We start from the raw sequence: 23,109 nt of genomic DNA, 5'->3' as shown, positions 1-23,109 counted from the left end.
GCTTGGTGGTCACAGGCTCGCTGTGGCGGACACAGGCTGCCCCTCTGCAGAGAGTCGTGTGTCAGCTGGTGGCTTGGTGGTCACAGGCTCGCTGTGGCGGACACAGGCTGCCCCTCTGCAGAGAGTCGTGTGTCAGCTGGTGGCTTGGTGGTCACGGGCTCGCTGTGGCGGACACAGGCTGCCCCTCTGCAGAGAGTCGTGTGTCAGCTGGTGGCTCCACAGAGTCCTCGTCCCCTGGATGGGGCAGAGACGCCTGGAGGGACGTCGTGGGCAGGGAAAGTGCGGTTTCAGGAGGACGGGGGGCGGGATCGGGCCGCAGGGGGCCGAGTTCCTCTGCCTGGCACATGAAGCCGCACGTTTCGGCTTCCAAATCTCCCAGACGGGTCCGTGACCATCCGAATCCAAATGGCCTGCCTTCATCTCCCCAGAAGCAAACACGTGCTTAGCAGGTGGCACACTGCTTTGTTGTTTCTGATCGTGGGCACATGGGGTACAGGGGGTACAGGAGGTACAGGGGGTATAGGAGGTATAGGGGGTACAGGAGGTACAGGGGGCACAGGAGGTACAGGAGGTATAGGGGTACAGGAGGTACAGGAGTTACAGGGGGCACAGGAGGTACAGGAGGTACAGGGGGTACAGGAGGTATAGGGGTACAGGAGGTACAGGAGTTACAGGGGGTACAGGAGGTACAGGGGGCACAGGGGGTACAGGGGTACAGGAGGTACAGGGGGCACAGGGAGTATAGAAGGTACGGAGGTACAGGGGGTACAGGAGGTACAGGGGGCACAGGAGGTACAGGGCGTACAGGGGGCACAGGAGGTACAGGGCGTACAGGGGTACAGGAGGTACAGGGGGCACAGGAGGTACAGGGGGTACAGGGGTACAGGGGGTACAGGGGATACAGGGGGTACAGGAGGTACAGGGGGTACAGGAGGTACAGGGGGCACAGGAGGTACAGGGGATACAGGGGGTACAGGAGGTACAGGGGGTACAGGGGGCACAGGAGGTACAGGGGGCACAGGGGGTACAGAAGGTACAGGGGGTACAGGGCGTACAGGGAGCACAGGAGGTACAGGGGTACAGGAGATACAGGGGGTACAGGGGGTAGGTTTCCCGTGAAGCCAGGGGTGCCGTCTCCCTGGCCCCCTGCGCCAGGCAGGCCGGAGTGCCCCCAGTGGGTCGTGTGCTCCCTCCTGTGGTGGGTGAACCTTGGTTGCTGTTGGCATGTGTGTGGCTGGGATTGACCCACAGACAGTGGCTGTGAGCATCGGCCGTGACCATCACCTATGAGCTGCCGGGCAGGGGCTGAGCCCACGGAGCAGGCTGACCCCAGTGGGGCCCGGGGCCCGCTGAGACCGCCCTGAGGGGGTGCTGCCTGTGGGGCTGACGGGGGTGCTCTGCTGTGGTCTTGAACGGGCCACCAGGTGTGCTGGTTCTGAAGACTCTGGGGGGCTCCAGTGCTGGCTCAGGGCTGCCTGAGCGGGACCGGACGGAGGCTCAGAGACCACAGTGGAGCGAGCCTCGGAGCAGCCTGCCCGGCTCAGAACCCGGATGACCGGGGTCCCTGCTCCGTGACGGAGGCCTGGCCTCGGCATGCGGCTCAGAAGGGTCAGAGGTGAACGTGGGGTCATTTAGGAACATTTTACTGAATTTAGTGAATTTCTATTCTCCTTCCTATGAATGCTCAAAAGTTCTAAGTTATAGAAACCGGTAGCCCAATAACCCTATGAGGGTGCTGTCAATGGGATGAGTAAAGACGGTGGTGATTTAGAAGTATTACATCAGACCGTAGTGATGAGAATGGTTTTTCTTCCCTAATGATATATATGATAACGGCACAAACTACACCGATAGCATGTTAGAGTCAGAGAAACGTAGGGCCGCCTGAAGACATAGAGCTGCTTTTGTTTGTTTATTTGTTAAGCCTCAACCAAAGGTATTTTCCCCCACTGATTTTTAGAGAGAGTTGGAAGGAAGGGGTGGAGACAGAGAGAAACATCGATGTGAGAGAGACATGCGGATTGGTTGCCTCCTGCACATGCCCCGACCTGGGCCAGGATCAAGCCTACAACCCAGCTGCGTGCCCTTGACCAGAATCAAACCCCCAACCCTTCATCCATGGGCCAGTGCTCTAACCGCTGAGCAGCCCGGCCAGGGCAGACCTGCTTTTATTTTTGTTGACTCATCATCGACAGTTTGCTAAGCGGGACCAGGGGTTGCTTGCCAGTCCTTCGTTTGCTATGAGAACTTTCCAGGATGAAATCGAAGGCTTCCCTCTGCAGGCTGCCTGCCACCACCCCAACCCACCTGACTAGAGGTATTTAGGGTGAGATGTCTAAGAGCTGTAGAGCCCGAGTTTATATCCACAGCCAGCTCCAAGGCGCACGCACACACATGTCACACACATGTGTGCACACATGCACACACACATGCACACACACATGCACATACACCCCCAGCTTACAGTCCTGACACTGGATCGTGAGCTGTGCACACACCACCCCTCCAGACAACAGGCTGAGCCTGTCTCCTGTGTAAATATATCTAGGAAGTACTCCCTGAATCAAACACCAAACAATGCCACCAGGAATGAAAGGAATCCAACCTGCTGGCTTCCTGTATTCACAGTGTCCTCAGCACGGGAAATAGAAACATCAGCCTTCACGTGGCCGGTCTCGACGAGGGGTCCGCAGTTATTACAAGAGGATCGTCTGATGAGCGTGGGCCCAGGCTGCTCCGTAAGTATCAATGCCTCGAGTTACCGATGTAGAAGAACGGGACTCAAGCAGGGCGTGAATGAGCCCTCCACCCACCCGCACCCGGACAAGGGCCCGCTCTGAGCCCAGGAGAAGGGAGGCTGTCTGATGCACCAGGGAGTCCGATGGCTGCTCTGAAGGGACGAGAGGAACCACCGAATAAAGCTATTTGACAGATGATGACACGGGGGGCATGTTTGCCAGGATGACCTCGCCCAAACGCTGTGAGGGCTGCACCCTGCCCGCCAATCGTGCACAGCGAGCCTCCGAAACCATGCACCTGCCACCGCAAAGCCACGCCCACCGTGGCAGGAAGACACGCCTCTCAGAGCGTGGTGCACCGTGAGAGCCTCCCGTCCAGTCACGGGAGTCCAGGCCTTCACCTCGAAGACGGCCTTTCTTCTTGCACAGCCCCTCCCGGCAGCCAGAGTGAGCAGGTCATCAGGGACCTTCGCACCTGGAAAGGGGAGGGGGGAGTAATGGAGGCACCCCAGACAGCCCCCCGAGCCCCCACTACACTGGCGCCCTGAGTGTAGAGCTAGGAAAAGTCGGACTTCAGCAGTGGCTCTGGCAAAGGTATTCATTCGATGGCCAAAGTTGTTCATTCAACAGCCAAAGACACCAGAGGGAAGAAACATTTGATCAGCTGGAGTGTTATCAGTTAACTTTTTAAAAGTGTTATTTTTTAAAGCTTGCCTTGGAGTAGTTATACAACATGAGTATTGACAGCTCAGTAACTTACTAAATATTTCTCGTCATAGAGAACCAACACGGACCAGACTGTACACCAGCAGGGCTGCCATTGATCACAGCCGTGGTCTCGGTCTGCGTCTGCTCATCTGCCCACCGGCTTCAGCTCCCTTCTTCACCCTCAAGGCTGAATGCCAGGGGCTGAGTGATGCCCTCGCCGGTGCCCCCCCGGCCGGAGTCGTCCCTGGCCAGCGTGCACCACGCACCCCTGGCTCCGTTCTTCAGCCGGGGCCTCTGACTACCGGCGCAGGCACCACTCATGGTCACTGACGTGGTCCTCACGGGCTCGGCTCCAGCCTGCACAGCTGAGGCTCCAGGTGGCACGTGCTCCCAGGAGAAATAAGCCCCCAGCCCCTCCCACCTGCCCACCCACAGGAGGGCTCCGATGAGGCCTCCTGCCCAGGTCTGGGGGCGGGGAGCGGGGGGGGGGAGGCGGGGGGGCCTGGTCAGGGGAGAACTCTCTCACCTCCCTCCCCCCAACCCCCACTCTCACCCCCACACACCCCACACACCCCCCACACCCCACCCCACCCCTCCCCCGCTTCTACATTCAACGCCAGCAGCAGCCTGCGCTGCATCAAAGCCGTCAGCCAGCAGGGGAGTCATCAGATCAGTTTCCTTTCTGCCTGCACCTCCCGCCCACCCCTCTGCCACCCTCTCCGCTGCCTCTGGCCCCGGATTTAACCGATTCCTCTGGCCACCTCTGCACACACGTGAGGGAGAAATCCATGAGCCTCCACGCCTCCCGTGTGGCAGCTTACACACCCCTGGCAGCCGTCGGGGGACTGGGGCTGTCAGTTACCCAACAAAATGCAAAGCGAAACATCAATCAAAGAGCCAGGCCATACCGCTGGGAGTGGGCGGTGCTCTCGGGTGTGATGTGCCCAGAACAAGGAATAGGCTTTACCCGAACCAGCCCTCCCGTGCCCATCCCTGAGAGCTCAGCTTAGAGACCCGCCCTCTGGACCTTAGCTTCTTATTATCTAATTGGCATGAGCGTCCACTGTAAAGAGCAACCCCCTCATATGTCCCCGAGCCATGAGCATCGTGGGCGCTTGCTTCGCAGGCGAGGACGGTCGAAAGGCGGGAAGAGTGAGGGTGACATGACAGGGTCCCGCCGTCCGCTTCACCTGCTTCAGAATTTGGTCTTGAACGGCCTGATGGTTCAGGGTGGTTTTGTTCCAGCAAATCAGGAAGCACGGGGAGAACCAACAGACACAGGGAAACTGCATTTTGTTTGTTAAGGGAGAAGGGGCAGAAGTGGGCTCTGGAACGTGTTCCTTCCTGGTGACACACGCTCCGAGAATGCCTGGAGGAAACCCTAAGTTAAAGTGCGACTGACTCAGCCATCGGCCGCCGCCGATGAGCCAGGGCTGCTGCCTTGAATGCGAGGGCAAAGGAAAGGAGCTTCCCAACACAGCGATGCTGGTGGTGAAAACAATGAAAGCCTTAAATTAGAATCCGTTTTATGTTGTTTTGATGTTATCGCTGTGAATTCCCGTGGAGGTATTTACTCAACGGGGTGGCTCTAGTCTATCCCGGCTCCTGGTACTTATCACGGGCGCACAGAGTTGGGGGGTGGGGGGAGCAGTGACATTTCAAATACAGAATTAGCCGCCGTGGATGTCCCCTGCGCATCTCCTTTCTCACAGTGACATTCGCCCCTTCCCCCTGGATGTCAGGAGAGAGAATACGGGGAGCACGAGGGCCACGCTGCGTGACATCGTGACTAAACCACCCCATCCAGCCCTTTACTCGCTTAGCAGATCCTTGGGGTGCAGCGCACGGTGGGGAGCTGGGCAGGAGAGTCACTCATAAACCCACACCCGCCCGTTCCACCTGCTGACAGGGCCCCTGTTGGGTTCAGGTCTCTGTTCCTCGTAGGAAACAGTCAAACCCAGCGTGGAGGCGTGTCCGGGCCGGCCCCGGGGCAGCCTCGCTGGGGTCGGCCTCGGAAGGCGCGTGAGCGTGGTGGTCTGTTTATCAGCATCCGCTAGGCCTGTGCTCTTAGGGTGTCAGCTTAAACTCCACAAGACTCACAAAAATGTGAAATGCGCTTTGTTTTTTACGCTCTAATCACCAAGATTGTTTATTTGTATGCTAGGTTCCTAAGAAGGAAATTTAGCCAAATGATTGTTTTGTTTACGCTTACATTAATTTGTTCCCCATCACGCCGACTGATTATTCTTACCTTTGTGACGGATCTGTAAGGGCCCTTCAGATATTAAAGACATCTTTTGGGGGAAGTGTTTTTCAATGCAAAGGACAAACATTTCGTCACATGTCTTTGGCTATTGCCTGCGGGGGTTGCTTGCCTTACAGAAGTCAGAGTTTTATAGACGCTAATGTATTGGACGGTTTATGCCTTCCTCTCCCAAACACTATTGTCAATTTACGGTTTCATTTAGTGTTTATAGTGATTTCATATTTTCATAGAAAACCTTTGATCCACCTTGAATTTATTTGTGAATTAAAAAAAAATAGTATAGGGATTCGGGAATCAGTGGGTCTGTGGGGGTAGGGGGGGAGGGAGACAGATATTTTATCAGTCATCAGCCTTTGGAAAAATCATTTCTATCCTACTTAGAGCTGTGTCACAATTCAAACCTGAATTCCCTGCAGATGAGACACTGAGAGACGCTGAGTCGGTTGGTGTATTGAGTTCCCGCTTTGCCATGGCTCTCCCTGCTCCCCGCACTAAACAACCTGTGGAGCCACCCCCTTTGAAGCACCTACTATTTTGCTTCTGGGACTTGGTTGTGCGAGGACATTCTGATTCGTTTAAACAACGGTTTTGCTTTCAAGATTATTCCACCCCACAGATCTGTTCCTGTTGTAAAGAGACGATGTGTCTGGTTGGCCCGGGACACATCCCGGCATCCGAGATGCTCACGCGTAAATGGCAGCGTTCCCTCCCCAGGCCTCCAGCCTCGACGGGTGGGTCCTCTGCAGCACTTCGTCCCCTCCCCCCACCCCCTGCACCTTTCTGCTGGGCCCTATCGCTGGGTCGCCCCCCCCCCCCCCCCGCGCTTTCCCTTGACCTCCAGATCGACCCCGGTTTTCTCCCTAAAGAGAGAAAACGGCTCATCCACGTCCTCGCTTCCTCTGTGTGAGGCCATAGTCCCCACAGCCTGTGGCCTGCGAGGGAGGCCAGGGCTGCAAGCCCTCCGCTGGCGGCCATCCCTCTGGAAGGATCTCCACGTGCGTAAATCTTTCAGGACAAATATGCAGACAGTGTGATCATCGCCTGGGCCAGTGACGTCACAGGGACCACCCCATGTGGAACTTCCCCTCCCCCCCAATACTCCCACGCAGGGACAGTGAGCACCGAAAGCCACCCTGAAGGAGAAGAGAAAGACCAGAGGCCACGGAGGGCAGCTGAGAGGAGAGGCTGCAGAGGAGAGGCTGAGAGAGGAGAGGCTGCAGAGGAGAGGCTGAGAGAGGGGAGGCTGAGAGAGGGGAGGCTGGAGAGGAGAGGCTGGATAGGAGAGGCTGGAGAGGAGAGGCTGAGAGAGGGGAGGCTGGAGAGGGGAGGCTGAGAGAGGGGAGGCTGAGAGAGGGGAGGCTGGAGAGGAGAGGCTGGAGAGGAGAGGCTGAGAGAGGGGAGGCTGAGAGAGGGGAGGCTGGAGAGGGGAGGCTGAGAGAGGGGAGGCTGAGAGAGGGGAGGCTGAGAGAGGGGAGGCTGAGAGAGGGGATGCTGGAGAGGAGAGGCTGGAGAGGAGAGGCTGGATAGGAGAGGCTGGAGAGGAGAGGCTGAGAGAGGGGAGGCTGGAGAGGGGAGGCTGAGAGAGGGGAGGCTGAGAGAGGGGAGGCTGGAGAGGAGAGGCTGGAGAGGAGAGGCTGAGAGAGGGGAGGCTGAGAGAGGGGAGGCTGGAGAGGAGAGGCTGGAGAGGAGAGGCTGGAGAGGAGAGGCTGAGAGAGGGGAGGCTGGAGAGGGGAGGCTGAGAGAGGGGAGGCTGAGAGAGGGGAGGCTGGAGAGGAGAGGCTGGATAGGAGAGGCTGGAGAGGAGAGGCTGAGAGAGGAGAGGCTGAGAGAGGGGAGGCTGAGAGAGGGGAGGCTGGATAGGAGAGGCTGGAGAGGAGAGGCTGGAGAGGAGAGGCTGCAGAGGAGAGGCTAGAGAGAGGAGGCTGAGAGAGGGGAGGCTGAGAGAGGGGAGGCTGGAGAGGAGAGGCTGAGAGAGGGGAGGCTGAGAGAGGGGAGGCTGGAGAGGAGAGGCTGGATAGGAGAGGCTGAGAGAGGGGAGGCTGAGAGAGGGGAGGCTGAGAGAGGGGATGCTGGAGAGGAGAGGCTGGAGAGGGGAGGCTGGAGAGGAGAGGCTGCAGAGGAGAGGCTGAGAGAGGGGAGGCTGAGAGAGGGGAGGCTGGAGAGGAGAGGCTGCAGAGGGGAGGCTGAGAGAGGGGAGGCTGAGAGAGGGGAGGCTGAGAGAGGGGAGGCTGAGAGAGGAGAGGCTGAGAGAGGGGAGGCTGGAGAGGAGAGGCTGAGAGAGGAGAGGCTGAGAGAGGGGAGGCTGAGAGAGGGGAGGCTGGAGAGGAGAGGCTGGAGAGGGGAGGCTGAGAGAGGAGAGGCTGAGAGAGGGGAGGCTGGAGAGGAGAGGCTGAGAGAGGAGAGCGTCGAGCAGCGTCCGCTCCAGGAGCACGGGAGACCCCCGTGTGCCGACCTCTCGGGGTGCTCTCCTGCAGCCACCCCCTAAATGCAAGACCCTGTGCTCATCCGCTACCCTCCCACCCACCGCGGTCATTCCATGTTCGCTTGGGGAGGAGTACAGGACTCGCTCCTGTAAACCCAAAGGTGGTGGGGAGGGAACATGCCTGTGTAATCGGAAGACAATGAACATGCAAAGTGTGTTCTGATTAAAGTTACGGTGGACGAAGATAAAACAAATTTCCCTCCACTCCCTCCTCACCACCATCATTCCACCACGGGGAGGGCTTAGAGCAGCGGTTCTCAACCTGTGGGTCGCGACCCCTTTGGCAGTCGAATGACCCTTTCACGGGGGTCGCCTAAGACCATCCTGCATATCAGATATTTACATGACGATTCATAACAGTAGCAACATGACAGTTATGAAGTAGCCACGAAAATAATTTTATGGTTGGGTCACAAATTGAGGAACTGTATTTAAAGGGCCAGAAGGTTGAGAACCGCTGGCATAGAGCTTCTCTGAGGCATTTAACGGTACATAGCCAGCCCGGCCAGCGTGGCTCAGTGGTTGAGCATCGACCTGTGAACAGGAGGCCACGGTTCAGGGCACAGGCCCGGGTGGCGGGCTCGATCCCCAGTGTGGGACGTGCAGGAGGCAGCCCATCCATGATTCTCTCTCATCACTGATGTTTCTATCTCTCCCTCCTTCTCCCTTCCTCTCTGGAATCAATAAAAACATATTTCTTAAAAACGTACATAGCCAATGTGCCATAGGCCCCAACCCAGCGTCCTGCATCGAGGTCAAGTTCAAAGCCACGGTCTGAGTCAAGGGCACGCGCTTTCCTGCCATCTGCTCTCAGGCTCACCACCTTAAGGCGTCCCCAGGGAGGGAGGACGGCTGCCATCTGAAGCAGGACTTGCATTTTCCTAGTCCCTCCGACATAATGTCACCACACAGCAGCCCAGCAGCCCTCCCCACTCCAATGCTCGAAGCTGCCACAGTCTCACCATAATTGCCAGCAGAGTCATTTATCAAATCCGCTAAATCATTAATGGACAGAAGGCAAGGCGAAGGTCGTGGCCATCCAGGCGGGGCCTGGGGGAATTCTGCCAGATCCCGATCTCACAGGCCGGGCTGGGGGGGCTGGACAGCCCCGAGGTCTGGGAAACGCTGGTGTCAGGAGACTTTCTCAAAGGCGGCTGAGAGGGAGAGATGGGCTCGGAAGACAGCTGCCTTGCCGTCGAGCCCACAGAGCTGTGCGCAGACGCGCTGTGGGGGAGCCGGGCGTGACTGGGGGTTTATTTGTTTGTCAGTTGGTTTGGTTCTAGTTTCCATCCCCGTGGGCTGATACAGTTATACCACACAACACAATGCACAGAAACGTTCCATTAAACACACAGGCAGGCAAAGCACATCCCTATTTCATGACCAGATTGAACAGACGTTGAATTGCATTCCATTCAGAAAAATTAATCCGCATAGAGCTGTATAACTTCTTCTAAACTCCGACTCCCAGCCCTCGTCTTGCCCCAGATGGTCATGAGCAGGTCACGGGCAGGCACGGGTCTGGGGCCACCGGAAGGACAGGGCTTTGGTGGGCGTGGCTGTCGAGGGCAGGAGTCTGGGCTGGAGAGAGAGGCCGCCCCGGGGAGAGAGCCAATGTGGCCCTCGGGCTCCCAGGCCGCTGCTCCACGGGCTCCTGGCACACAGGAGGGCCCCGGGAGGAGGGACGGAAGCCAAGCCGCCAGCCAGCATCTCTGAGAGCAGCCACTGAGGACACGGAGCAGCTCGCGGCCGAGAGCCGCAGGCCTGGACACGAAGCCAGCCGCCCGCCAGCCCGCTCGGCCCAGCAGGACGCCACGGAGCCGTCCAAAGCAAACACGCAGCAGACCCGACAGGATCACAAGGGGCCGCCCAGCTCGGCACGTCCCTCAGCCCCTGCTCTGCACCAGGATCCTCAGCGTCATAACAAGTGATGCCATTCACCGCGCCCGCCACAGCCCAAAGCAGAGAGCTCGGTGCGATCGACCAGCGGGTTCTCTGGAACTTTCCAGGCCAGCCACACGGGAGACAGGAGATGTCCCTCCCCGTGAGCTACATCCCTCCATGTCTGCCTGCAGTGCACACGGACGTCCTCCCTCGGGCACCGCCTCCCCCGGGCACCGCCTCCCCCGGGCACCGCCTCCCCCGGGCACCGCCTCCCCCGGGCACCGCCGGCTGCCTCTTGGGCGGCTCGGAGCACGGCGGGCACAGGGGTTGGAGGCAGGAGCCTGGAGCGGCACACGGGGCCCCGCCCTGACTGCCACCTGCCAGCTCCACCCACAGAGCAGGATGAGCGACAGCCACTGCCCGAGCCGGCGCTGAAGGCGCTCAGGGACTTGAGAAAAGCCGTGTGGGTGTCAGGCCTTGTCACTCAAACCGAAGCGCTGAGCGGCTTTCGGCCCCGCCCGCCCGTCCCCCCCAGAAGCACAGCGTTTCTCTCACACCCTCCCCTCCCTCCTCACCGCCCAGTGGCCTCCACGTGTCGCGCCTTCCTCGCGTCCCCAGCATCACGGGCTGTGGGACCGCCGCCTCCTGTGGGCTCCCAGCGCGGGGAGCGGCGCCCCGGCCCTGACAGGTGCTGGAACCCTCGCGGGACATCTGGCTGCAGCTGACAGGTTTGGCTCGTTAAGTCTGTGGCTTTTCTCACTCGGGTCCCTCCGCGCCTCGCCCACAGGCGCTGCGACAGGAAGTCTCGCTGAGTCTGCTATTTAATTAATATGCAGGAACGCTCTGCTGTGGCCACGGCCCTGTAACGTGAAAACAGGATATTTTTGCAAACGCTGTGCTCTGGCCGCGTCTGTATTTGTTAGTGTAGAAGTTACTCCAGGTCGGGCAGAGGGCTCCGTGCAGGCCATGCTGTGCAGGTCGCTGGGCTTCTCCCTTCTGTAGCACAAGCACAGGCGTGTCCCTCCTGCCTCACAGACGTCAGACCTGACAGTTTATAAATGATCATGTGAGAAGACTTTTGGAAATAATGTCAGGCGCTTGTATTATTAAATGTTAATGTACGATGTGTAACTATCATATTGATGATCCCCACTGTCTTATGCTAGAAGACAATGATCGGGTAGGAGTCTGTTGCAATCTGGCAAGTATAACATTTCAATTCTCCCGGATTTCAATTCTCCATCACACACACAAAAAGAAGAAGAAAATAGGATGTGTATAGCTTTTTAAAAATATATATTTTTATTGATTTCAGAGAGGAAAGGAGAGAGAGATAGAGAGAGAGAAGCATCAGTGATGAGAGAGAACCACTGATCGCTGCCTCCTGCACGCCCCACACTGGGGATCGAGCCTGCACCCCGGGCCTGTGCAGGCTGGGACTCGAACCCTGACCTCCTGGTCCACCGAGTTACACTGGCGGGCAGGATGCTTCTGTGTCAGAGAAAAGAAAGCAGGTCCTGCTCCTTCAAGGTAATTGGTCAGTGTTTCTGAGGGTGATGGGGCCGGCTGCCGGCTGGACTGCTGGAACTCCAGCAGCATTTGCACGCTCGCCCGGCGCCCAGGAAAAGCAGGGTCCCAGCCTCTGAGGCCGCTGCCTCCGCAGTGAGGGCGTGAGGAAGCCGGGCAAGCGTGCCCATTAAGCACAGTCCTCCGTCTCTGACAAATACGATGACGAAGGCCCTGGGTAAACACATGGTCATTTCCTATTAAAAGTGAGGAAAAGGGACTTGGAATTTCAGAACACGCTGCCCATGTTCCCCTCGGGTCACATTATGCAATCTTCCAAAAATGCAACTAAAATTTCACCGCATTCGGGCAAATTCAGAGGGGGCGGCAGGACTCGGAGGGAGCGTGCTACAGGCGTGTGGGTTTCTCCGGACGACGCCCGGCCTGAGCGAGGCCTGGCTGGAGCACCCGCCGCCGGCAAAGGGTCCGCGTCTGCTCCGAAACTGGCCCATGTCCCCGTGCGAGCCAGGGAGGCGCGGCCATGCCAGGAGCCCTTCTCTGCGGGAAAGACAGCAAGCAGTGCGGTAGAGCGGGGGCCCTGTCTCTGAACTCTCTCTTCATTAAGTTCCCTGGCGTGGACGCCTCTGATTCTCTCACCATTTAAACCCGAGAGCTCGCACCCGCGGCGAAGGTGGCTCGTCCAGGTGCGAGTTCTCTGCCACACACATAGCAAGTGCGACAGGCAGAGATCGGAACCGCCCAGACTGAAACGGGCTCCCCACGTAGGTGTGAAAACCCTGCCCCGAGACGCTGTGGGGAGCAGCTTAACACTCGCAAGACCCAAACTCGTCTTCAGACCGGCTTCCTTCGCCGACGGGCCGAGAGCTCACTGGGCTTCTTCGCCGTTATAATGACGGCCTCCTCCCTGCTCTTCCTGGTCGCTGCGGCTTGTCTGACGCCTGCGTGTAAGTATCTCCCCTGCCCGCCCACGGGAGCAGGACGTGAATTGATGTAGCCACACCAGCGACTGTGCGGCTACATCATAAATGACCACGACTCCTCACACGTCTGGTCCACCCCAGCAGGTCCAGGGGTCCCCAAAGGTGTCGAAGGAGTCAGCGAAGAGGGAAAGACTCAGAGGCAGCGTTCAGTTGATCAGCAGCCTAGCCAGGATCTCTAGCCAAGTTCTGGTCAGGATCTCTAGTGAAGTTCTGGTTCTGTGTCCAGCCAGGTTCTGTGTCCATGTTCTCTTGCTAGGTTCTCCAGCCAGGTTCTCCAGCCAGGTTCTGTAGCCATGTTCCCTCGCTAGGTTCTCCAGCCAGGTTCTGTACAGGTTCTCCAGCCAGGTTCAGTCACCAGGTTCTAGTCAGGTTCTCTTGCCATGTTCTATCCAGGTTCTGTAGCCAGATTCTGTCTCTAGGATCTTCAGCCAGGTTCTCTCGCTAGGTTCTGTCTCTAGGTTCTGTTTCCAGTTTCTGTCCAGGATCTTTTGCCATGTTCTCTCTAGCGAAGTTCTTCTATCTCTAGGTTCTGTGTAGGTTCTGTGTCTAGGTTCTGTGTCCTGTTGTCTTGTTACATCTGTATTTATACCAGTTGATTCCAATCCTATCAATCTCTATTCCAAAGGTTAGAGCGTTTCTTATCTCCATTCCAGTGAGTAAAGATTATGTAGCTTAGGCATGATTGTTCATAGTTAAAGTGATTAATTACCCGCCTGGCACTTAGTTAAGGGGTTTTATTCCCTCCCTAACTTCAGGGGAAAATCCCTACCTGGGGAAACAACCTTTCTCAGAGAGGTGACCTTGGTTAAAACACATAGTGCCAAGAAGGTGAGCAAACATATTAAGAACAGTATGCCATATATGCCAGGTCCCTTGAAACAACAAGGATGGACCGGCTCCCGGCATGGGCCTCTGAGCTTGCATGTGTTATACCACTGCTCACACACAATCACATGCAACGGTTCATGCATGTGGTTACAGCTCCGAGGCGGCCGGGGTTGCTCCGTTTCTGCAGATGCTGCAGTGCCCGGGAGAGAAGAAACGGGAGTCTGCTGCTCAGGTCCTTGGTGGCCGACGGCGCGTTTTCTCTTGCAGGCTCCAGTGAGGAGGTCATCGGAGGGAGAGAGGTGGCCCCTCACTCCAGGCCGTTCATGGCCTCGCTGCAGTACCACGGGGAGCACGTGTGCGGGGGGGTCCTGATCCACCCGCAGTGGGTGCTGACCGCGGCCCACTGCCACCACCGGTGAGTCCCGCCCTCCCGTCGGGGAGGGTCCCTGAGTCCTGAGGACAGAGCTGCCTTTCGGGGGGGGGGGGGGCTTCCATGGGTGCTGACCGCTGGGCAGGGTTGGTTTACCCTCGTGCACCTACGGTCCCTGCCTGGGGCTCCTTCCTGAGGACAGCAGGTCGGCCCATGCCTGCGTGTGGTGCCGGGAGGCGGCCCCAGAAACGGTGGGGCCCGCGGTGTCCTGACTCACTGCACCGGTGGGGTCATGGGGGAAGCGCCTGTTTCTGGGCCTGGAATGATATGTGACGTGTCCGAGTCGGCCAGCAGGTCGTAAGCACACGTGAATGGCATTTAGTGGCAAGGAGCCGCTTTGCTAACGAGTTTTAGATCCTTCACAGGAACTCCCCGCCCCTGACCCCCCAGAGGCCAGGCCCCCACTTTGGGAATCACAGCTGTAAGGGCAACCCCTTCCCAGGGGAAAGAAAGACGGTACAGAGAGTCTTTCTTTCTTCCTTCCTCCCTCCCTTTCTCTCTCTCTCTCTCTGCCCCTGACTGCACCTCTCCGACCCCCTCAGCCCTTGGCTCCCTGACACCAGCTGGAACCCCCTCGTGGGGCTCTGCCCCCCAAGAGCAGCAGGAAGGAGTCTGCTTGCTGGGTGGGGTGGGGAGGGGGCTTTTGTTCGCGTATGTTCTCTGCACGTCCGGCCGACAGAGCCAGGAGGAGGCGCTCTGTTCCTCCCGAGGCCACAGCGCCGCTCACTGGGCTCCCCCTGCCCAGCGCCTGATAGAGCGCGGCCCGTGCGGGCTCCTCCGCGCTGCAGGTGTGGGTTCATGGCCCATCGATGGGGCTGCACACGGACTAGAGGCTGTGCAGCCAGGAAGCTGTGGGCACTTCTGCTCTGTGTCTGAGTCGCTGCCCCCTTTCCGGCTACTGTGGCTTCTGCACTTCCCTGAGGCTGTTGCTGTCATGGAAACCACCGTGTCCCATCAGGGCCGCCCTCTCAGCCCTCGGCCCCCGCTCAGTAAATGCCCGTTCAATCCGGGACGGGCACCAAGAGAGCTGCTCACACAGACGGGCGCACACTTCCTTCCTGCACGCGTCCGGGAGGCGCGGGGCCGGAGGGGGGCACTGGGGGGTCTTGTTGCTCAGCTGTTCCCACAGCCGCCGAGGCCTCACGAGCCACCTGCCTGGCTGGACGGCAGGGAGTCGCGTTTTCAATGCCGTCGGGAGGCCTGACTCGGCCGGGGTGGTGGCGGGTTGACAAACGAGGGCGAGAGGTGCTGGAGTTCTAGGAAACGGCCGCGGTCGCCCCTAACTCTCCGCAGGGGGTTTCCTGCCTCACCCTCAAGGGTCCTGGTTCCCAATGAGCAGGGGTCTCACCTGGAGGACAGCTTCCCTTCCTGTCCAGTCACCTTCTAACTGAGGGGCAGGACCCAGGCATACCTGACAGCCCCATGGCCTTGCCTCTCCACCTGCCTGAGCCGCATCCCCACCTGCCTGAGCCGCATCCCCCCTGCCTGAGCCACATCCCCACCTGCCTGAGCCGCATCCCCCCTGCCTGAGCCCCGTTCCCACCTGCCTGAACCACATCCCCACCTGCCTAGGCCCCGTCCCCACCTGCCTGGGCCCCGTCCCCACCTGCCTGGGCCCCGTCCCCACCTGCCTGGGCCCCGTCCCCACCTGCCTGGGCCCCGTCCCCAGCTGCCTGGGCCCCGTCCCCACCTGCCTGGGCCCCGTCCCCACCTGCCTGGGCCCCGTGTCCACTTGCCTGAGCTGGGCCTCCACGCCGTGTCAGTGAGGGCACAGCCAGTGCCGGGGTCCAACCCCAGCAGGTCCAGGGTCCCCAAAGGTGTGGATGGAGTCGGCGAAGAAGGAATGACACAGAGAGTGTTCAGTTGATCAGCAGCCTAGCCAGGATCTCTAGCCAGGATCTCCAGAGAGGTTCTGGTGTTTATTGTCTTGTTACATCCGTATTTTTACCAGTTGATTTTAATACTGTCAATCTCTATTTCAAAGGTTAGGGCGTTTCTTATCTCCATTCCAGGGAGTAAAGATTATGTAGCTTAATCGTGATTGTTTGTAGTTAAAGTGATTAACTACCTCAGTTAAGGAGTTTTATCCCCTCCCTGACTTCAGGGAAAAATCCCTACCTGGGGAAACAACCTTTCTCGGAGAGGTGACCTTGGTTAAAACACACAGCGCTAAGGGGAGCAAACATATTAAGAACAGTATGCTATATACACCAGGTTCCTTGAAACATATGCTGTGCAGATGTTTCTTTCCTGCAGCGACTGCGTCAAGCAGCAAGGATGGACCGGCTTCCGGCAGGCCAGGTCTCCCCGTCAGTAACCGCTCTGCCCGCCTCCGCAATGCTGGGGGTGGGGGGTGGGCGGCTGGAGGCGGTTCAATGCCCGTCACAGCCTTCATTCAGGCCGGGGTCCCCTGTCCTCCAAATCCCAGCAGGTGACCTTCTCCACCCTCTCTGCTCCCCTGGGGGCAGGGGTCATCGTGTGGCTTCTGTTCCCCGTGTTTGTCAGGTTTGCCCGAGGCCAGTCTTCCCACGTGGTTCTGGGCGCCCACTCTCTCTCGAAGGATGAGGCCTCCAAGCAAACATTTGGGGTCACAAAGCTCATTCCGTTCTCAGGATTCACCTCAGAACCCGAGTCGCATGACATCATGCTGGTGAAGGTACGTGGTGGGCCTCCTGCCTTCTCCCGGTCCCGACACAACTGATCCCCATGTTCACCCTCCATCCGGGGGCGTGGCGTCAGCACACCCAGCGGATCTGCGGCGACCGACATGGTCTACGGAGCCCGTACACTGCACACGCTGCCCTAAAGAAACGGGAATCTATGGCCAACGCACCAGGGCCGGCTCCCCGGAGACAGAGCAGCCCTGGTGCCCGCAGGCGGGGAGGGAGCCGCCATCGGCCGGGCCCTCACTGACAGCCTCCTCCAGGTGCCCTGACCGCGAGGGAGTGAGAATCCCCAGTCGCTTCCCCACAGAGCCAGCAGGGCCTTCAGGGCGTCCTTCGCCTGGCCCACACGCAGGCTAGACCGTGCTCCAGGCCCCGCCGGCGGGAAGCAGCCTGCCCGCCCAGGCACGGCCCGTGCTGTCCCCGGAGAACCATCCGTGGAGCGGAGGCCAGCCGCTGAGCCTGGGCCGGGCCGGCCACTCCAGAGCCCCTCCCGAGCATCCCAGCTCCAGGGGGCGCGGCCCCCCTCCCCCCAGCACAGCTGCAGCGACCACCAACGCAGACTCGCAGACTCGGGGGGGGGGGGGGGGGGCAGACGGGACCACACGCCCGCCCGGCGCTAGCAGACTCCCCGGCGGACGGTGACGTTCCTTCTCCCTCCCGTCCGGCAGCTTCACGCGCCCGCGAAGCTCGGCAAGCACGTCCAGCTGCTCCAGCCGCGCCCCCGGGACGACCTCAGAGCAGGAACGAAATGCCGGGTCACCGGCTGGGGCGCCACCGACCCAGAAGTTCTGAGCCCCTCGGACGCCCTGCGCGAAGTCACCGTGACCGTCATCAGCCGGAAGCTCTGCAACAGCCCGAGTTACTACAACCACCGGCCCATCATCACGAAAGGCCTGGTGTGTGCCGGCGACGCCAAGGGCCAGAAGGACTCCTGCCAGGTGAGAGCGCCCCTCGGAGGGCCTGGGCCGGCGCTGTGCCCCTCGGAGGCGAGGTTTGCTCGCCCGCACCGAGCCCAGGGCACGGAGAGCACAGAGCCTCGTCCTGCAGCCGCTCTCGTGCCCGCACAGCGCCCTCGGCCCTTTCCCTCCTCCGTGTGAACGAATCCTAAGGACACCCCCACGCGGGATGCGTGCTCCCCCATGTGTGTGCCAGGACACCAGGCCTCACCTGGTGCCTCTCCCGGGCGTCCTCGGGCCTCCATCCCCGGGAAGCGTCCCAGCTGGGAGGCCTCTAGCGGGGTTAGAAGGGCACCTCTCCCAGCACGGGCCCCTCACATTGGAGAAGAGCGGCCTCACCGCGCTCACGTGCAGAAGCCACGCTGTAGTGCGTTTCTGGAATCGTCCGACCGGCTCGCCAAGAGGCACTGCGGTCACACGTTTCCCAATCTTGTTTCCGGGGGGAGTTAATAGATGTGCACGGCCACAGGTGACAAGGTGGTGGCACACTGCTCACATCAGACTTTACATACGTGTGGTTACGGGACGGAGGCTGTGATGACTCCAAGATCATGTGTGTGTGGCGCCCCAAGACCCCCATTGCCCCCACCCAGCAACTTTCAACGTCCTTCACCCTGGCACACACAGGCTAATGACTAAATTCTGGCCCACACCCCAAAAATATTTCATTTTTCTGATCTGACAAAAAACATAGGCATAATTTTGACTCATTCACAGCACCGACGGCTATTGCTGTGTGGGCTGTTGTCGTTTCTTATTTGGTGACCTCGGGGGGGGGGGGCGGAGGACAGTGCCCGGTCAGGAGTCGGGTGTCGCGTGTTGTAAGCATTCTCGCGGCATGCCTGTTCCACGGCACACGGCTGGAAGATCGCTGTCCTAAGCACGTGTTCGCAGCGACCAGCGCGCCATGGGCCGTGGGGGCGGGGCAGCAGGGCCGAGGCAGCCTGCGCCTGTCACTTGCCTTGACAGATCTGAGGGACAGGTGTTGTCAGAGCGAGTCTCGAGCATCCGCCCCCTGAGCAAGTCCTCCCTGCGTGCTGTGCGTGCGCAGAGCCCTCTGTTCAGCCATCGGAGGCGGGAAACCAGGACGGACGACAGAGCCCTGCCCAGCGCAGGCACGACACCCTCCTCCCTGCAGCTTGGTTTCAGGCCGGGGCACCACAGGGACACTCAGGTTAAAAACCCCTTTCGTGTCAGTGAGCATTTCAGACTCTACGTCCGCCCATTCCTTGATGAATAAGGTTCAACAGCCAGTGATTACCAACGGATGTAGACAGGGACATGGACAGACAGACAGACAGACAGGACCGTGGGCCTGGACAGAGACACAGACACACGCGCCCTGCATGGGTGAGGGGGTGTCTTCGGGACCCAGAGAACCCCGATGAGTCAGCCACCGTCCACGGCAGGGGGCGATGGAGAGCCTTTCACCCACGTGTGTCCCTTCCCCCCACAGGGCGATTCCGGGGGCCCCCTGGTCTGCGGGGGCGCCTTCTCCGGCCTGGTCTCCGGAGGCCTTAAGTGCGGCGACGCCAAGAAACCCGGGGTCTACTCCCTCCTCACCCGGAAGGTCCAGGCCTGGATCCAACGCAAGCTCCCCCGCCCTCCTGCAGAATGAGCTGCTCCTCGCGCTCGGCCGGCCTGCTGCTTGTTTCTGTGTCTGTTTCCCCAGAATATGTTCCACAGGCCGGCCTGATCGTCCGATGTCGCTGGATGCGGTGACCTTGGGGCTTGGGGAGGCCCGGCCCCTGGGGACCGCCTTGGTCATGGACCTGAGTCCTTTGTCCCACGGCTCGCTGGTGTGTGCCTGCGCTGCCGGTTTCAGTCTGAATAAAGGGTAGACGCCGCTCTGCTTGTCTGTCATGGGAACAGCCCAGCCAATGACATGTCCCTGTAGCCCCGTCCCCACAGGGCAAAGGGGAGGGAACAGGGCGGCGGCCTCCGGCCAGGCCTGCGCTGCAGGGCCCGGAGCTGGGCTCTCAGGGTGAAGAGCAAATCCCACACGCCAGGCGGGAAGGGAGAACGATCAGAGTCGATACAGGTGTCGAGGGTAGGACTCGCCGCGCACTTACTCATACCCTCTTCCAAAGGGGCGTAGAGCAATGAACGAAAACATCTGCCATTAAATGAAATGTGAAACTTAAAATATTTTTCTTCAGAACCCGAACCAGCAATTCCGCTCCTGGGTGTTTATCTAAAGAATATGAAAGCACGACCTCAAAAAGATCTGTGCACCCCAAGTTCATTGCAGGGTTAGTTAACAGCCAAGACACGGGACAGCATGTGTGTCCATTGTTGGATTCATGGGTGAGGAAATTGCGATGAACACACACACACACACACACACATACACACACACACACAGAGGAATATTATTCAGGCATAAAACAGAATGAAATGGTGCCATTTGCAACAGCATGAGTGGACCTCGAGGGCATTATGCTAAGTGAGATGAGCCAGACAGGAAAAGGTGACTATCTCACGATCTCTCTCCTATGTGGAATCTTAAATAAATAAAACAAAAAAGACGAGCTCATCGGTACAGAGAGCAGACTGGTGGTTGACAGAGGTGGTGGGTGAAGAGCAGACCCCGGGGCCTGACTTTTTTTTTTTTAATATATTTTTATTGATGTCAGAGAGGAAGGGAGAGGGATAGAGAGAAACATCAGTGATGAGAGAGAATCACTGATCGGCTGCCTCCTGCACGCCCCCCACTGGGGATGGAGCCCGCAACCCGGGCCTGTGCCCTGACCGGGAATCAACCCTGACCCCCTGGGTCATAGGTGGACACTCACCCACTGAGCCACCGGCCGGGCCGGAGCCTGACCTTCACGGGAAGGTCTCATCCACGGAGACGGGCTCTCGGTGCGCGAGACCTTCCTCTGCCTGAGCTCTCCGTGCGGGACGCGGCACGCGTGACGAGGGAGAGGGAGAGGGAGGAGAGGGCGGAGGCTCAGCCTCTGCGGAGGCCTCCAGTGTCTCGGGATTCCCACCTGGAAAGCCACCGCATGCGGCCCTGTGAGGTCCAGGCCACACACAGGCCGGCGGCACTGGGCGCCCGCGTCCCAACCGATCCAGCCCCACTTCACGCGGCCACACGCGGCTTCCTGTTGACAGGCGTGAGCTTCTTGGGTCGTTTGCTGAGTCATATCAGCCCCTCTACCCTGACAGCCCCGCCCCATCGCCTCACCTCCCCCCCCCAACCCCCCACCTCCCATCCCCCCACCCCCCGACCCCCCCGCCCCCGAAGAGGTGCTGCTCGCTTCCTGGGCTGAGCCACAGGCCCGGGCCCGCGGGAGGCAGCACACGTGCACACGGAGCTGAGCTGGTCCTGAGCCCGGGAAGGGGAGAGTTAGATCCCTGAGTCAGAGCAGAGTCACAGGGTCCGCCGGAAGGGCAGTGAGGGCCAGGGCCCCGAGGTTGGCTGCATCTGCTGCGAACAGCTCTGAGGTCCGGGCCAGAGAGGGGGTTCAGCCGTGGGTGCGGGGAAAGGAGGCACCACGAGTAACAACCAACAGGAGCGGCGGGAGGGGTGGCGCGCCCTCACCTGCCCGGGTCCCCCAGCCGCTCCTCGCCTGGGCCTGGGCGCGCTGAGCACTGGGCTCGGCTGATCTGTTCTGCTCCCGCTCACCAAGCGCTTCTGGCAGCAGCTGCTCCCTGCGCCAGATCAACGGCGTTTCCTTTTCTATGTCTATTACTTTCAGACTCGCGCTGGGGCCTTTGAATTTCCTTGAGACGGAAAGTCACTGCTGGGGCCGAAAGCATCAGCTCCCCCGCATCGGTCGAACCCGGGACCCTGGACAGCTGCCCGCCCACCGAGTGCTGACCCCGGGGGCCTCACGGCAGGTGGGCCGCCCGCCCCCTAGGCAGGACCCCGGCGCCCCCACCCTCCAGGCATGGGATGTGCCGTATTCGCAGCGTCTGTGCAGACATACTCCCGTCAGCTCCGATGAGCCAGTAGCTCCAGGACGTGTGAATGGTTTGACTGAGCCGGCCGTCCGCTCGTAGCGAGGACTAGGGTGCACCACTCAGCAGCCACCACCTCTCCTCCCTGCGAACAGAGCTCACCTTTCCCGGGCGCCACCCATGTGCCAGCTCAGCGACGGCGTTAGGCTCCCTCCCACGAACGTGGCTGAGGAGGGGAAGTGGATCACCGATGGGGGCTTCCAGGAGGTTCCTTTAAAGAGAACTGAGCCAGCAGGAAGGAGTGACCTTCCCCTGCCCCTTTCTGCTGCCTGGGCTGCAGATGCGATGGCTGGAGCTCCAGCAACCCCACTGGAGCCACGAGGCAACACGAGCAGGGCCAGGGGTTAGTGAGGGTGAAGCCGCAGGGAGCCCTGCCGTCCTGCGCTCCCCGGGCTCCTTACACCAAAGAGAACACGCACATACGTGTGAGCCACTGTCATGTGGCGTCTTTGTTGTGCACATCCTCACCCCATCAGAACCCTGACTTCCTGCTCCAAACTAGGGCAAGCCTGTGTCTTCACGTCCCTCTGCCCCAATCCTCCAAAATCCCCATGGCTTTAGCTTTCCACCTCACCCTGTGTAGCTAAGAGTTGATCCAGAAAAGGAACGTCTAAATGTCACCAGTCCATCATTTCCCCCTCGCGGCTCCGATCGCGGTGGAGAAGACGCCTGGCTCGCTCGCTCGCTCGCGGAGAGGTTTCTGTCCTCACCACACACGGCTGGGGGCACGCATTCCTGTCCCTCTTACAGAAACACCCTCAGCACTCTGTCGTCGGTAACGCTAGTCTCTCCTTCTGAGTGTATTTTGTAAGTCGATCTTGTAGAGCTGCTTTGTGCAAAGCTCCATGAAAATAATGTTTTCTGGCACTTGAGGTTATTGCTTGTTTTATTATTTCACAATCGTTTAAAATAACATCGCAGTTTTTCCATCCAAACGGCGAACGCAGCTCCACCGGAAGGCGGTTGACATAGTAATGCCCCAGATAGGAGCCGTGTTGTCGAAAGCAAAGCAGGCCCCCGACCACCCACGGTGCAAAGAGTGACGGGGTCAACAGCCAATCCAGATGGACCCCGGCAGCTCAGTGCTGAGCACTCAGAGACTGCCTCATTCATTCATTCACTCCCTCACTCATTCATTCAGTCCATCAGCCAATCAACAAACACTATTGAGCACCGGGCCCTGTGCTGGTCACGGGAGACACCAAGAAGACAAGACGCAGTTCGGGCCCTGCAGGAACTCAGAGTCTGGGGAGCAAACACGGACCGGCTAATAAATAAATAAATAAATAAATATATATATATATAAATATACTCTGGCCCCGAAATTGTTATAAAGGTGGCATGTATCAAACCATCAGCACGGAGACATGCACAAACAATGACGCTATGATCCAAACATTGTTACATGAGGACGGAAAGCTCATTGCAGGGTGAGGCGTCCGGATTCCTGCGGGACCACTTGTGGGGCACTTGGCCCATTCCGATGGGCCTGCTGCACCGGTGGGTGGGCCACCATGTCCCAAGGGAGACAGAGAGCTGGGCCCCCAGGTTTGCACTTGCATCTCTGACCAGAGAGAGGAGGAGAACAGCAATCGCTGGAGCGCAGCGTGTCCACGTGGCTGCCCACGTGCACCCCTGGGAGGGCTTGGCTGTCACCACGACCCCCTCCACAGAGACA

The 23,109-nt window shown here is 59.3% G+C and overlaps 1 protein-coding gene across 1 annotated transcript in view; it reads left to right on the top strand.

Annotated features, from left to right (window-relative positions):
• GZMK (granzyme K) overlaps positions 1-19,331 on the top strand; it is a 39,380-nt gene extending 20,049 nt beyond the window's left edge. Inside the window, exons 2-6 of the mRNA XM_081089701.1 lie at positions 12,371-12,549; positions 13,681-13,828; positions 16,349-16,499; positions 17,178-17,447; positions 18,922-19,331. Of these exons, the coding sequence (XP_080945827.1) occupies positions 12,495-12,549; positions 13,681-13,828; positions 16,349-16,499; positions 17,178-17,447; positions 18,922-19,083 (786 nt within the window). The 5' untranslated portion in view covers positions 12,371-12,494 and the 3' untranslated portion in view covers positions 19,084-19,331. The remainder of the gene's footprint in view (positions 1-12,370; positions 12,550-13,680; positions 13,829-16,348; positions 16,500-17,177; positions 17,448-18,921) is intronic.
• The last annotated feature ends 3,778 nt before the right edge of the window (positions 19,332-23,109 follow it).

This window comes from Myotis nattereri (genome assembly GCF_964212035.1).
Source record: "Myotis nattereri genome assembly, chromosome: 4".
Taxonomy (NCBI): Eukaryota; Metazoa; Chordata; class Mammalia; order Chiroptera; family Vespertilionidae; genus Myotis; species Myotis nattereri.
The sequence above is the reverse complement of the archived record's forward strand: the minus strand, read 5'-3'. Positions and strand labels throughout refer to the sequence as shown.